We start from the raw sequence: 13476 nt of genomic DNA on the forward strand, positions 1-13476 counted from the left end.
GCCGGTGCAAGGACGCGGTGCACCCCCCCGGCCCCCCCCCCGAGCACGACGCCTCTGCGCGGCAGCCCCGGCCCTGCCCCTGCGCTGCAAGCCCCAGCCTGCACCGGCTGCCGCTCCGCCGCTCTGCTTCTCTGCTGCTCGGCTGCGCTGCGCTGCGCTGAGCTGCGCCGCGCGCGGGCGGCCCACGCGCGGCCCCGAGCACGCGCGCACACGCAGCGCCGCGCACATGCGTGTACACCGCCCACGTGGAGCGGTGCGCGTGGAGGGGGATGCGCGTGGGAACGCACCCCACGCGTGCGCGAGGGGAGCAGGTGAGCGCATGCACCGCGCGGCGCGGGGATTTGCGTCCGCCCACGACGCGCACGGGCGTGGGGAGCGCGGAGAGGTGCCGGGCACACGCGCGTGTGCGCGTTCACCCGCGTGTGTGTGCATCCGTTCACCTGTGCGTGCGCACGTGTGCGTGCATCCATTCAGCTGTGCGCGCGCACGGCCGTGCCTCCCTTCACCTGTGTGTGCGCGCACGCGTGTGCGTCCGTTCCCCTTTCCCCCTGCGCGCGCTCCCACGCGTGGGCATGCGGCCCACCTGCACGTGCACGCGGATGCTCGCACGCGGGTCCACGCACGCACCCGTGCGTGCTCGCTCACGCGGATGCGCGTGCATCGCGTGTGGGCGCGCTCACACGTGTGCACACCGAGCCCCCGTTCACCTCCGCTCCCCCACGCGTGCCCACCCTCGCGCCCGTCCCGCACCCCCGGTGCGTGCTCACCCCCACCCCCCCGTGTTCCCGCCCCACGCGCCGCCCCACGCGTGACATCTGCCCGCGGCTGCCACCCAGCGGCCGGCGCTGCCCTGACACGCGGGGTGAAAGGCGTGGGGACACCCCGACCCCCCGGGGCCGCTGTCCCCAGCTCAGCCCGGCGGCACCGGGGACATTTGGGGACGCGGTGACAAAGCACGCAGGACACGGTGGGACAGTTGTGCAGCAGCTGCTGCTCCTTTAGTGTGTGACAGGCGCCCGGGGGCGCCGTCCCCGTGTCCCCTCCCCGGGGGGACACCACCCTTTGGTCCTAGCAGTGACCCCGTGCATGGCTCCCCAGAATGTCCCCACGTCCCCCCCTCCTGCAGAACCCCTGTGCAAAATGGGGGACAGACAGAGGGGACAGACGGACGGTGGGGACAGACAGACGGTGGGGACAGACAGACGGTGGCAGGGGGGCTAAGTGCTGTTTGGGGTCACCATGGCACAGGCAGATTTGGGGACGGGAGCCCCGTTTTGTCCTTGGGGGGGGGGATTTTTTCCCCATGTTCTTCCCTTCCGGTGCGGGTGACACCGCCGCTCAGCGTCCCCGTGGGCAATGGGGACACAGGACCGAGGGACCGGGGCCATTGTTCCCAACACAATGGGGAGGAAGAGGAGGCCGCATTCCTCTGCCTCCGGACAGACCAGACGGACACACGGAACCGGACAGAACGGATGGACGGGGGGCAGAGGGCTTAACCCTTTAAGGCACGGGGTTGAAGGCACCACGGCGGGACGGGGGACACGGTGACACCCGTCCCATGCGTCGATCGATAGGCCTGGAGAATAAATATGTGAAAAAATAAACGAGATGGATGGACGGACAGATGGATGGACGGATGGACAGACAGACGGACGGACGGACGGATGGATGGATGGATGGACGGATGGATGGACGGATGGATGGATGGATGGACGGACGGACGGACGGATGGATGGATGGATGGATGGATGGATGGATGGATGGGTGGATGGATGGATGGATGGACGGGGCTAGCAGCCGGCAGGCGCCTGGCCGAGGCTCTCGCGCAGGCAGCGCAGCTGCTCCTGCCCCAGCTTGATCTTCTCGTCCAGCTCGCGCTGCTCGGCCGTCAGCGCCGACTTCATCTTGATGAAGTGCCGGTAGTCCTGCAGCTGCTCGGGGGGCAGGTAGCGGGCCACCATGGCCCCCACCGCCTCCTCCCGCCGCCCCACGTGCTCCCGCAGCTCCTTGGCGTCCTCCAGCTGCGCCGCCAGCAGCCGCTGCTTCTCCCGCAGGGCCACCTACAGATGACACCCAGGACGTGGGTCCCGCCGCCCCGCTGCAGCCCGACCCCCCGCGCGCCGCCGCCGTTCCCCGTTCCCGTGGCGCACCTTGTCCTCGGAGGCGGCGTGCGGCCCCAGGGCGCTCAGCGCGTTCTCCACCCGCGCCAGGCGGCCCGACAGGGACAGCAGCAGGTTGACCACCTTGTCCAGGTCCCCCACGAAGAGGCGGTACTTGTCGAACTCGCCCGGCGTGCACAGCGCCTGCAGGCGGGCGGCCACCTCCTCGCCCAGCGCCCCGTTGGCGCTGATGTCCTCCTGCAGCCCCCGCTGCGCCTCCCGCAGCACCGCCAGCTTGCGGCTCAGGCTCTCCACCAGCTGCAGCTGTTGGGGGGATGGGGACAGACGGGGTTGGGGACCAACGCTGGGGAGCAGGGATCCCAGCACGGCGCTGAGCATCCTGCCGCGGGAAGGATGCAGCGAGCGGCCTTGCACGGATGGACTCATGCAGTCAGCGTCCTTGCACAGATCGGGGATGCAGCGAGCATTATTGCACGGATGGAAGCGTGCAGCCGGCATCTTTGTACAGATGCAGACAGGCATGCAGCTGGCATCGCTGCATGGATGAAGGCATGCAGCTTGCATCCTGGCATGGATGGATGGAGGCATGCAGCCAGAATCCTTGCACAGTTGAAGGATGCAGTGAGCAGCCTTGCACGGCTGAGGGATGCAGCCACCATCCTTGCACAGATCCTTGCACCCTGCAGCCAGCACTCCTGCACAGATGGAACAGTGCAGCCAGCATCCTCCACCCGGACACCCCCATCCCCGTTACCTTCTTCTCCACCAGCTCCCGCTCCAACTCCTCCTCCTCCTCTGAGCTCCCCTCCGCCACCTCTGGCAGCTCCTTCACCTTGCCCAGCACCTCGGCTTTGCCATAATACGCTGCGTACGAGGGGGGGCTGCCGGTGGCCCCGGAGGGCGGCGAGATGGGCTCGAAGCCCTGCCTGCGGGCACAGGGACTCAGTGATGGGGACACCGCCATCCCCACGGGCCCAGGAGACACGGGGTGCCAACCCTACCTGTCCTGAGGCTCCTGGTGCCAATCCTGCCGGATCCGCTCCCTCCACGCCTGGCGGTCTCCTGCCGCCAGCAGCTCGCCCATAACGGTGGCAGTGGTGACCGGAGGGGACACCAAAATGCTGGCCAAGGAGCGGTCCCTGCCCGCCACGTCCCACAGCAGCTCCTCCGAATTCATGCGGCGGGGTTGGGGCCGTCCCCCTCGGGCACTCGGCCCCTCGGGGCTGCGGGAATGGGGTCCCCCTGGGGTGCCCACAGGGCTGGGGGCGGGCAGGGGGCACTCGCTGGACCAGCCCCGCTCTCGGCCTCGGCTGAGCCTTTGGGGGGGGTCCTCCTGCTCCCAGGGCTCCTTCGATATCGAGCACTCCTCCCTGACCCTGCAGACACAGTGGTGGGAACATCACTGCATGGGGACACGCAGGGAGGGGATGGAGAGCTCAGGGACCCCCCCTCCCCATCTGCAAACCCCCCCACACAGGGACCCCCCGCGTCCCATCCAGCCAAGTGATGGGGATGCTGACACCATCCTCCTAAGGACAGTGTGGTCCCCAACCCCCAGAAGCGGGGAGGTGGCCACAGGGTCCCCACAGCGCCCACCTGCAGAGCTCAGCTTCGGGTTCTGGCGTCCCATGGGGTCGGCCGGGGGGGGTCTCAGCAGCGAGGCTGCGCGTCCGCTGCCGCACGGCTTCGGCGATGCTACGGGATGGTGGCGGGGCCGTGCCAGATCCGGAGCCGTCTTTGGGATGCTGTGATGCTCGGCGCAACCTGTACTGCTCCCAGTTGGGGGGCGGCGGGCGGGGGGGCGGGGGACCCTTTTTTTTGGGTAAACCCGGAGCCTCCGATTGCACCCGGAGAAAGTCTCTGCGGGCATGGGGGCTGGAGGGCTCCAAGTTGAGGTGGCTCTCGGAGAAGGCTCGGCCCCGCAGCGGGCGATGCAGAGGCTCCGGGGGGGGCTCGGGGGAGCGAGGTGGCCGCTCACTGTCCCAGGACAGGTCGTGCGTGGACGTGGTGCGGTAGCAGGACGGCCACTCGGGCTCGGTGCTCTCGAAGCAGGGGCGGAAGGGGCCGAGCCGCTGGAAGCCCGGTTTGTAGTGGGAGAGCTCGCTGGGGAGAAAAGCATCGAGAAGTCACCCCCCAGTCGTGCCCACCCCTTTGCATGCAGACCCCCAAACCCCGCATGGGCTCACCCAATGGACTGGCTGGTTTTCCTGCTTATCGCCGGTGGCTCCCACTCCTCCAGGGGAAATTCCTGCGTGGGGATGGAGAGACGACAGGAATCAAGCAGGATCCAGCAAGCCAGGACCCAAGGCCCAACCCCAAATCCCGAAAGCGTGGCTCGCTCACCGGCATAAAGGCCTTTCGGGATGCCCAGGCGCTGCCCTCGTCCCGTGGCATGCAGCAGCAGTCGGGGCAGCGTGCCCAGGGGTGGCAGCGGTAGGCATGGCCGCGGGGCAGCAGCGCCGGGCACATCTCCCCGGCGCAGTAGCGGCAAGGTTCGTGCATCCCAGGGGGAGCCCCATAGGGATAGGGGCAGCCCCGCAGATACTCCAGCTCGCCGTGTCTCGGCAGCACCTTGTAGTAGGGTGGCTGCTCCCGGCAGCACTCGCTGTAGGGTCCAGATACGCGGCGAGCGTCGCGGTGCTCAGCAGTCGGGAAAGGATCAGGCTCGGCCGCTTTTTGGGGTTTTCCGTGCCAGGCGGGCGCGGGGCGGCTGCTCTCCTCGAAGAATCGGCGGCGGTCGGCGAAGGGCAGGAGGACGGCTTCTTCTGCACCCTTGTGCTCATGGGGACTGGGCGAGCGCTGCGGCTGCAGCTTGCGCTCCGGGGACCAGCGCCAGCGTCCCCGGCCGGGTGCCACCCGCTCAGCTTCGGGGCCTGACAGTGTGTCCCCTGCGCAGCTCCTGCCATCTTCGCTGGGTGCGGGGCTGGGTGCGGGGCTGGGCGAGCCCTCGGTTGGTTCCTCCGCCTCCTCCACCGGCTCCTCGCCCCGGGGTTGCGCTCCGGGTCCCCGGCTCTTTTGCAGCTGCGCTTTGCGCCGTTGGATCTCGTTACGCAGGTTGGTGGCGAAGCGCTCGCTGCGGCGCCGAAAGTGAGCGGAGCGGTTCGGGGGGCCCCCGCCACGCCGACCCCCCGCCCGGTGCTCCTCGGCCAGGCCCTCGGTGCTGGGCGCGGGGCTGAGCCCTCCTGGCCCGCGGGGCTCGGCGTGCAGCGGGGAGGTGGTCCAGCGGTGGTTATCAGGTGCTGGGGATGCAGGGGATGCCCGCCCGCTGCCAGTGCTCACATGGAGGGCGCGGAGCTGGGAGGCCAGCAGCTGCTCGGGTGCGCTGTGACGGTGGCCTTGCAAAGGGGACAGCAGCGCGGTGTCCCCCGCTGTCTCCATCCCTGCGTCCGGCGCACGGTGCGCGCTGCTCTCCGGGTAGGACCGGTCCCCGCCGTCCCCAGCGCAGCGGTCAGGGTGGGAGCTCAGCATGTAGTACTGATCGGCGGAGAGGTGCTCCCTGGGGGGACACGGTGCCGGCATCCTCCCGCTGCTCCCCTCGCCGTCCTTGTCCCGCTGGCACAGGAAGGTGTCGGAGATCCACCTCCCCTGGGCGTGCAGCGGGGCGGCGGGCACCGACACGCGGCGGCGATCCGTGCCGCTGGCTGGGGATGCCCGCAGGCTGTCCCTGCGCACCGGGGGCTGCGGGGGCACGGGGTGCCGGGCGGCGTGCCGCGCTTCTGCTCCTTCAGCGCCTGTCTGCAGGTAGCGCGGGTCGGGGGGCTTGCAGGGACCCTCAGGGCCAGCGGCGTCCTCCGGGCGCAGGGACAGGGCGCAGTCTGAGGTGTTGGAGCTGGCCGAGAAGGAGCTGTAGGCGGAGTCCCGCTTGCTGTGGTGCTCGACAGGTGACGGGGTGCCCTCGTAGTAAGCGTGGCCGGGCTGATCCAGACTCTCCATGCTCCCGATGGAGCTGCTCCGGTCCGTGCTGCAGTGCCGGGACAGCGGGTTCCACTGCAGGGACAGCTCACTGCCGGCAGCGTTACAGTGCCGTCAGTGTCCCCAAAGGGGAGCACGCAACCCCCCAGGTTCAAGTCAGCACGACAGCTGCCCAGGGGACACATGGAATGCGTGGCACCGGGACTCGTCACCTCCTGGCTGCCTCCGGCACAGCCACCACCCCTTCCTGCCAGCAGTAAACAGGGCAGCGGCGAACCCGCGGTGTGGGGCAGCCTGGGGACCCCCTCCCCATTCCCCCCCTAGCCGGGACCCCTCCGTGTTTTCTCACCTGACATCACAACCTGAGGGCCAGGAGAGGCTGAAGGCATCGGGGGGGCAGTGCATGGCCGGGGCGTCGGGGCGGATTTCGGCGAGCTTGGCCATGTGCCAGGAATGGGGCCGGAGGACGGGCACGCTCCTCCTTGCCAAGAGCAACAGCGGGAGAGGACAAGAATGGGGAGGAAGCCGGGCCGAGGAACCGGGGCTGAAGTCACTTCCTACGGGGTTTCCTGCCCACCCCCCCAACCCCCAGGCCAGCGCCCATCTAAGGGGACCAGCAGCGACAAGGGGGGACCACAGGGGTCCCAGGTAAGGCACATGGGGTCCTGGCACAGGGCACAGCTGAGCATTCTCCTCCTAAGCCCAGCACAAGCTCAGCCCTCCTGGCTTCAGCTGCTGGACCCTGTGAAGGGACAACGGGGACCCCTCTGCGCCCCCCATCCCAGTCCCCCCTAAGTGTTCCCACACGGAAACAAGGGGTGATGCCACCCCTTGCACCCCACAGATGCCATCCGCCAGCTCCAGCATCCACGGGGCTGCTCCACTCCCCAGGGCTTGGCACAGAGGGAACGGGGTCTGGGGAGGGCACGAGGATCCCTTACCCCCCCACCCTGCACCCCCAAACTCACCATGGATGAAGCTGTGCCCCGGCAGCAGCACAGCCCAGGACCCTCTGTGCCCCCCAGTGCTGCAGCCTGGCTGGGAGCAGCCGGCAGAGTGGCTGCACGGGAGGGCTGGGGAGGCCGGCACTGCCTCCCCTTCCTTCCCCAGGCAAGCAGGAAGGGAGAGCTCGGAGATACCGCCCAAACTGGGGGCGGTGAGCAGGGGACACCAGGCTGGGACCTGCCCACCCCACTGCAGGGACCAGGAGTGATGTTAGGGGTGACCCCCACCTGGACCCCCTCCCCATCCCCGTGCCAACCTGCGGACGATCATCTTGAGGGTGCGGTAGGAGCCCTTGATGAGGATGAGGGCTTCCTGGCGGGAGCCGTACAGGGGGATCCCGCTGATGTTCACCAGCTCGTCGCCGGGCTGCAGCCTCCGGGACAGCGCTGCCTTCCCCCCGTCCTCCACCTGGACAAGAGACAGGCATCGGGGCAGCACCACCCTAAAAGCTGCCCCCCAGACCCCAACGGTGCCTTCAGCACGAGCACCCTGCTGTGAATGTGAGGGATCTGCGGTGTCCGCCCCAGTCACATGAATTTCTGAGCTAAGAAAGGGCATAGGGAAAGGAGGAGGGGGAAGAAAAATGTCCCGTCCCAGCAGATTCCCCTGCGGGCGCGGGCAGCACAAGGGCTCTTTGTGCCCGTCACCCATAGGGGCTTCATTCCCAGCCCCGTAAGGATGCTGCTCTGCTGCCTGCCCAGGGGTTTAAGGGGAAAACAGCCAGCGTGGGGCTCTGCACCCATTCCCAGAGGGCTCCGCGGGGACCCCAAAGCCACCTATGGGGTGACACGCCACCGCCAGGCGCCCACCCTGCCCGCGGGCTCCCCACCCTGCCCAGCAGAGGAACGGGCTCTGCGCACAGCGCCCTCAGCGCTCGCCTGGGTGGCAGCCAGCCCCACTGCCGGGGGCCCCCCACCGCTCCCCGGCACCCCCAGGGGCAGAGCTGGGGGCCCCACAAGCAGTGCAGCACCCGCGGAGCCGGGCAGCCGAACCGCAGCGTTCACTCTGGTCCCTAATGGTGGCACCAATTTGCCCGGTGGGAATATCTGCTGGAACCCACGCCGAGCCCACCGCAGGGCAGGATCCACGCAGCGGGACCCCCTCCATCCTTCTTCCAGCACGGGGCCCGGGGCCCCCCCATTCCGCCAGCACGCACGCCCCTCGGCCGGCTGCGGGCGCCCCGGGGGACCCTCGCTGAATGCACAGAGCGCTGGAACAAGCCCCCTTTGTCTGCACTGCACACGCGGCGGTGGCGGGGGCCGGCACGGCGAGGACCCCCCCTCTTTACTCCCAGCAGCAGCAGGACGCGTCCCCAAGGTCCCCATCCCAGACTCGGGGCACAGTGGCTCTCAGCCCCGCGGTGACACCCCTGGGGCACGGGGCAGGGACAGGAGCCACTTTTCCAGCTCCCCCGGCCAGACCACGCTGCAACGGGGCGGGATGGCCCTGGGTACACTGGGAGGGACAAACCTGGGGGGGGGAGCAAGCGAAGGGGATGGGGCTGACCCCCTGCCATGCATTTGGGGTGTCCCATGGGTGCTGCACAACTCCCGCTGGGGCAATGCCCCCCGATCCCAAATAAGAGGGGACACCCGCAGAGTGAGGGACAACTGCAGGGTGGGGGACACCCACAGGGTAGGGGGGGGGTCAGGAGAAGGGGAGCACAGCTGCCACCACCCCCGCGACAAACCCCGTCCCGCAGCGCGGACCCTACGCGGATGGGGCAGGAGCGGGGTCGGAGGGACCCCAACTTCCCCCAAAGTCCCATCTCGAGGATGTGGGGGGCGGCATCGCGGGGACACGGGTGCCCCCCCGCCCCGGCATCGCCTTCCTTTGGGGTGGAGGGGTGCGGGGGTGGTAGCCCCCCCGCCAGCCCAACGGATGTGCCGGAGGAATTTCCTCCCGCTCCCTGCGCTCCGCCCTCCCTGCCCCCGGGGGGGAGAGCCTTGGGAAGCGGGGAAAGGGAGTCGGGGTGGGGGGGGAGGAGAACGGGACCCCCGATCTTACCTTGGAGACGATGAGGGGCTCGCCGTGCTCCAGCCCCCCCCGCAACGTGAAGCCCCAGGGCGCGCCGCCCTGAAGCTGCACATGCACCAACTGCACGGCCCCGGGCCGGCCCTCGGCCCGCTCCATGGCCGCTACCGCCCCATCCCGGCACGGCTCGGCACGGCGGAGGAAATGACACCCCCCCTCCCCCCTACCCCGGCCCGCCTGGCTGGGGCGGAGCGCAGCCAGCCCCGCCCGGCACGGCTCGGCACGGCTCGGAGCCGTCCAGTGCGCTGGGATAGGAGCGGTGCAGCTCGGAGAGTCCCGGTAGAACAAGGAGGGCGGGCACGGCACGGCACGGCTCAGGCATACACATGGCACATCGGGTTTGGCACAGTTGGGTCTGGCACAATGTGGCACTGCTTAGCCCTCCTTGGCACGGTTCGGCCGCGCATGGCACAGTTTGGCGCAGCTCAGCGCGGCGTGGCACAGCTCAGCGCAGTTTGGCACAGCTCACAGGCAAGCTTGGCGCGCTGGGGCTTGGCACGGCTCAGCGCAGTTGGGCTTGGCACGGCTCAGCTCGCAGCCTGTGCTAGACACCGAGGGGCGCACCCCGCCGCGTCCCACCCAGTGTCACCCGTTACCACGCCTGGGAGGGGTCGGGTGACGCAACGCCGTCTGGCCCGCGCCCTGTCCCCCGGGACGTCACCCCACGTCCCCCCCGGCGGCTCTGACTCATCGCCTCTTTGCCAAAACGGCCGCGCCAGGAGCTCCGAGCTGTCCCCACACCACCAGGATTTGGGATATCCCCACTCTCCCACCCGCCCAGATGTCCCCACTGTCACTGTGCCACTACTGGAGGACCCCACCCCAGATTTCTAGCTGCCCTCTCTGTCCCACCACGTGGAGCCCGCTTTGGGCAAGGAGATGTCCTGCCAGGGTGGCATGAGTGTCACTGGGCTTGAGGACGGTGACCCCCCTAAGGCTGTGCCTCAAGTGACCCCGCAGGTAGCACAGCTGAGCCTGGTGACAGCTCAGGTACCACCTGGCTTTGCTTTGTTCCACTGGGCTTTGGGTCCCTATATCCACGTGTGCCACCATCCCTGGGCTCAGGGACACCTCCCCACCTCCCAGCAGGGGAAACTGAGGCACCTGGCCCCGATGAGCCCCCCAGGCTGGGCAGGACCGTGGTGAGCTCACCCCAATGTTCTCCTCAAGCCTGACCCTTTGGTGGGCTGCTGGGAGCTGGCATCAGGCAGGGAGCACTTGGATGTGGGTCTGAGGGGGCTCCTGCCCCTTTAAGCCCTAATTAGGACCATGCCTTTAAAAAGTCCCATGGGCCCCAGCCCTCTCACCCTGCTGGACCAGGCCGGTGAGGAGCAGGTGGGCTGAGCAAGCTGGTCCTCCCACCACCCCACTGCACCCCTTCCCTACCCCGGCACTTTTAAGCCCCCCTCCCATAGCCAGGCTCCTGTCCAGCTGGCTTTGCCCCCCCACTTTGGGGGACTGGGTTTTAGCCCTGATCTTGCACTCCTTTTGCAGAGCCCCCCCCTCACCCCTTTTCTCTTTGTGCTGAGCTGAAGTCTCTGGCATGGGTGCTGTAGCGTGACAGCACCCCGGGACCTCCTTCTACTTTGCCTCTGGGGGGAACACATGAAGCATGACCGCAGCGCTCCCCTAATCCTGCTGTCACCTCACCCCCTGTCACCCACCATGGCTTTGCTCCGGCCCTTCACCGCCCTCCTCCTCCTCACCGTGCTGCTCTCCTGGACTGTGAGCCAGACCCCTCCCTTGCCCCTCTTGCAAGCACTGCGGGCACAAGCACCGGGGAGCGGGGGCTGGCGGGGGGGGCCAGCCAGCGGGCAGCCCCTGCGCTACATGCTGGAGCTGTACCGGCGTGCTGCTGACCATGAGGGACGGCCCCGGCGTGGGCGCAGCCTGAGCACCAACACCGTGCGCCTGGTGCAGGCGGCTTCCCATGGGGAACAGCCCTGGGCAGGTAAGGTGGTGGTGGGTGACGTGGTGTGTGGGACTGGTGGGTGATTTTGAGTCCTGGAGTCTCTGCTTGGGTCCATGATGTGCCCCGTGGGTGGCACTTGGCCATGGGGTCCCTCTTGGCTTGGAGATGTTGCTCTGTCATTCCTTGTGTCCTCCTGATGCCCTGTGAGTAGTTTCCCCTTGGCTTGGTGATGCTGTTTCTGCTTGGGTCCTCACTGTGCCCTTTTGAAGCAGTGCTGGGATCCCCCCTTTGCCTTGCAGATATTGTGTGTGGGTCCTCACTGTGCCTTGCGGTGCGCTTGGCAATGAGATCCACCTTGGCTTGAGGATGCTGTTTGTGCTCAGGTCCTTGCCATGCCCTGTGGAGCACTTGGTCATGGGATCTCTCCTTGACTTGGGAACATTGGCTTGGGGGCAACGAGGGCAAGGGCATCACTCGGTACTCAAGCTGTGAGTGCTGCTGGCTCTCCACTCCCATTGCAGTGCTGGCACAAGGGATGGAACCCATCCCAGATCCCCTTTGCCAAGGTCCCCAACACCCATGCTGGGCACAGCGGGGTGGGACGAGGCAGGAGCTGACAGCTGGCTTCCTCCTGCAGGTCGCTGGTACGTGCAGCCCCTCACCTACCGCCTGGGCACCCAGCCTGAAGCCGAGCACCTTCTCCGTGTCACCGTGGCCTACCCGCAGAGCCTGCCGCTGCCCCGCGGCCGCCTCCTGTGTGCCGTGGAGCTGCTGCCCACCGCCGAAGCCCCGGCGGTACTGCTCAGCCCCACCGCCCCATCCCGCCACGGCTGGGCTGAAGCAGACGTCACCCCCTATTTGTCCCCAGCGAACGGCAGCGCGGGAGGGACGCTGGCCCTGCGGCAAATCTGCGTGCGAGCCGGCCGAGCCGCCACGGCCGCCCCGCCGTCCCCTGCAGACCCCTTCCTCCTCCTCTTCCTCAACGACACCCGCAGCGGGACGCTACCGGAGCCTCGGCGGAGCCGGCGCGAGGCAGGGACGCTGCTCCACGACCTGCCCGCCTACCTGCGGGATGCAGGAGGGGACAAAAGCGACTGCTCCCTACGCTCCTTCCCCGTCAGCTTCGCCCAGTTGGGTTGGGACCACTGGATCATCGCTCCCCACCGCTACAACCCGCGCTACTGTAAGGGAGTGTGCCCGCGGCTCCTCCGCGACGGCTACCACGCGCCCAACCACGCCGTGGTGCAGAACTTGGTCCACCAGCTGGTGGATGCCAGCGTCCCCCGGCCCTCCTGCGTCCCCTACCGCTACAGCCCCATCAGCGTCCTGATGATCCAGCACGACGGCAGCATCCTCTACAAGGAGTACGAGAACATGATTGCAGAGTCCTGCACCTGCCGGTAACCGGTGCCCGGAGCTGGATTTTTGGATAGATTTTTGATGTTTGGTGGTTTGGTTGGTTGTTGTTGTTGTTTTGTTTTTGTTTTTCCGGTGGGGAGGGGTTTGTTTCCACTCCGGTGCGATGCTCTGAGGGAAAGTTTTACAGTTTTATGGAAAACTTATTAAAAAATATGTAGGATTTTAAAGGTGGGAGCCTGCCCCGTAGCATCCCTCTGTCCCGCACTGCTGTCTGTTTTGGAGGCTGGAGCACGAAGCTGGTGGAGAGGGGTGACTCCATGCTGTCACCCGCACCCATAGGACTCAGTCCCACGCACCCCGAGCCATCTCATCCCTGGGTATTTTGGGGGCTCCCCCCCTTGCAGCCTTTTCTTAGGATGGCTATGGAAACTGGTGGGATGTGGAGATGGCAATGTCACCCCGTTGCCTTTTCCTCTGCTGTCCCATGCGGGCTGGGCTCTGCTCTGGACCTGTCCTTGTCCCCAGAGGTGCCCCCCAGGCCCACAGCCTGGCTTTCCTCTATTTATTGCTGACTGTGTTAATAAATAAACTACTGGATTTTGCTAAAGTCCACCTTGGTGGCTCCTTTGTTCTGTTGCTGGTCAAGGGGGGTGCGCCAAGCCCTGGCCACCTCCCTTTTGTGTCCCCCATCCTTCTCCTTCTGCTGTGACATAAGGAGCCCCGGGTTCCCCTCCTGTCCCCGTGCCTTAGTCACTGCAATCCAGGTGGCAGCATGGAGGAGAGTGTCTCCAGTTTGTGTGGAAGCCGGTGGAGCTGGTCCCAGGGGACAAAGGCTGGGGTACCAGGGTGGGTGGATGCCCTGGGGGCCCCGGTGCTCCTTCTATGAGGGGATATGGAGATGTGACATCAGCGTGCTCCCCATCACATGGGCTGCCCGGGGGATGAATAGTGGGTTGCTGCATGCTCGCTGTCCCCGTGTGTACCCCAGTGTTTGCAGACGGGAGCTGCCTTCTACCGCACCCCGCTGTCCCATGTCCCCACATGGCCCCCTGTCCCCACTCGCCCTTCGCGGCCTCCGCCCAGCAGGGGGCGCTGCCCGCCGCCCCTCCCACCTGCCGTGGAGTCGACAGG

General features: G+C 67.4%; 2 protein-coding genes across 5 annotated transcripts; one reads left to right on the top strand and one right to left on the bottom strand.

Moving 5' to 3' along the window:
- Positions 972-9240, bottom strand: SHROOM4 (shroom family member 4). 4 transcript variants are annotated; one of them, XM_021406376.1, is made up of 10 exons: positions 9048-9240; positions 7297-7448; positions 6385-6516; positions 4467-6126; positions 4310-4371; positions 3720-4226; positions 3125-3499; positions 2878-3049; positions 2154-2426; positions 1794-2063 (listed from the first exon to the last, which is right to left on the bottom strand). In XM_021406376.1, exons 1-10 carry the CDS (start codon positions 9171-9173, stop codon positions 1794-1796), a joined length of 3729 nt encoding a protein of 1242 aa, XP_021262051.1. In that variant the 5' UTR covers positions 9174-9240. The 4 variants fall into 4 exon arrangements, with proteins under 4 accessions (XP_021262052.1, XP_021262050.1, XP_021262054.1 ...); XM_021406377.1 differs by lacking the exons at positions 7297-7448; positions 9048-9240 and adding an exon at positions 7004-7290 and having other exon boundaries at positions 972-2063; positions 4467-6084; XM_021406375.1 differs by lacking the exons at positions 7297-7448; positions 9048-9240 and adding an exon at positions 7004-7290 and having other exon boundaries at positions 972-2063.
- BMP15 (bone morphogenetic protein 15) lies at positions 9370-13085 on the top strand. Its single transcript, XM_021406380.1, has 2 exons — positions 9370-11025; positions 11624-13085. The coding sequence occupies exons 1-2, from the start codon at positions 10680-10682 to the stop codon at positions 12388-12390; spliced, it is 1113 nt and encodes a 370-aa protein (XP_021262055.1). The 5' UTR covers positions 9370-10679; the 3' UTR covers positions 12391-13085.

This window comes from Numida meleagris, chromosome 8, assembly GCF_002078875.1.
Source record: "Numida meleagris isolate 19003 breed g44 Domestic line chromosome 8, NumMel1.0, whole genome shotgun sequence".
Taxonomy (NCBI): Eukaryota; Metazoa; Chordata; class Aves; order Galliformes; family Numididae; genus Numida; species Numida meleagris.

Bases quoted from the DNA above. Each gene is read 5' to 3' on its own strand.
- SHROOM4 (XM_021406375.1), bottom strand. From the start codon at position 7,284: ATGGGGAGGGGGTCCAGGTGGGGGTCACCCCTAACATCACTCCTGGTC. The intron at 6,517-7,003 runs GTGAGTTTGGGG...GCTCTTGGCAAG, and splicing joins GGGGCACAGCTTCATCCATG to GAGGAGCGTGCCCGTCCTCC. The intron at 3,050-3,124 runs GTAGGGTTGGCA...CTGTGCCCGCAG, and splicing joins CACCAGGAGCCTCAGGACAG to GCAGGGCTTCGAGCCCATCT.
- BMP15 (XM_021406380.1), top strand. From the start codon at position 10,680: ATGAAGCATGACCGCAGCGCTCCCCTAATCCTGCTGTCACCTCACCCC. The intron at 11,026-11,623 runs GTAAGGTGGTGG...TTCCTCCTGCAG, and splicing joins TGGGGAACAGCCCTGGGCAG to GTCGCTGGTACGTGCAGCCC.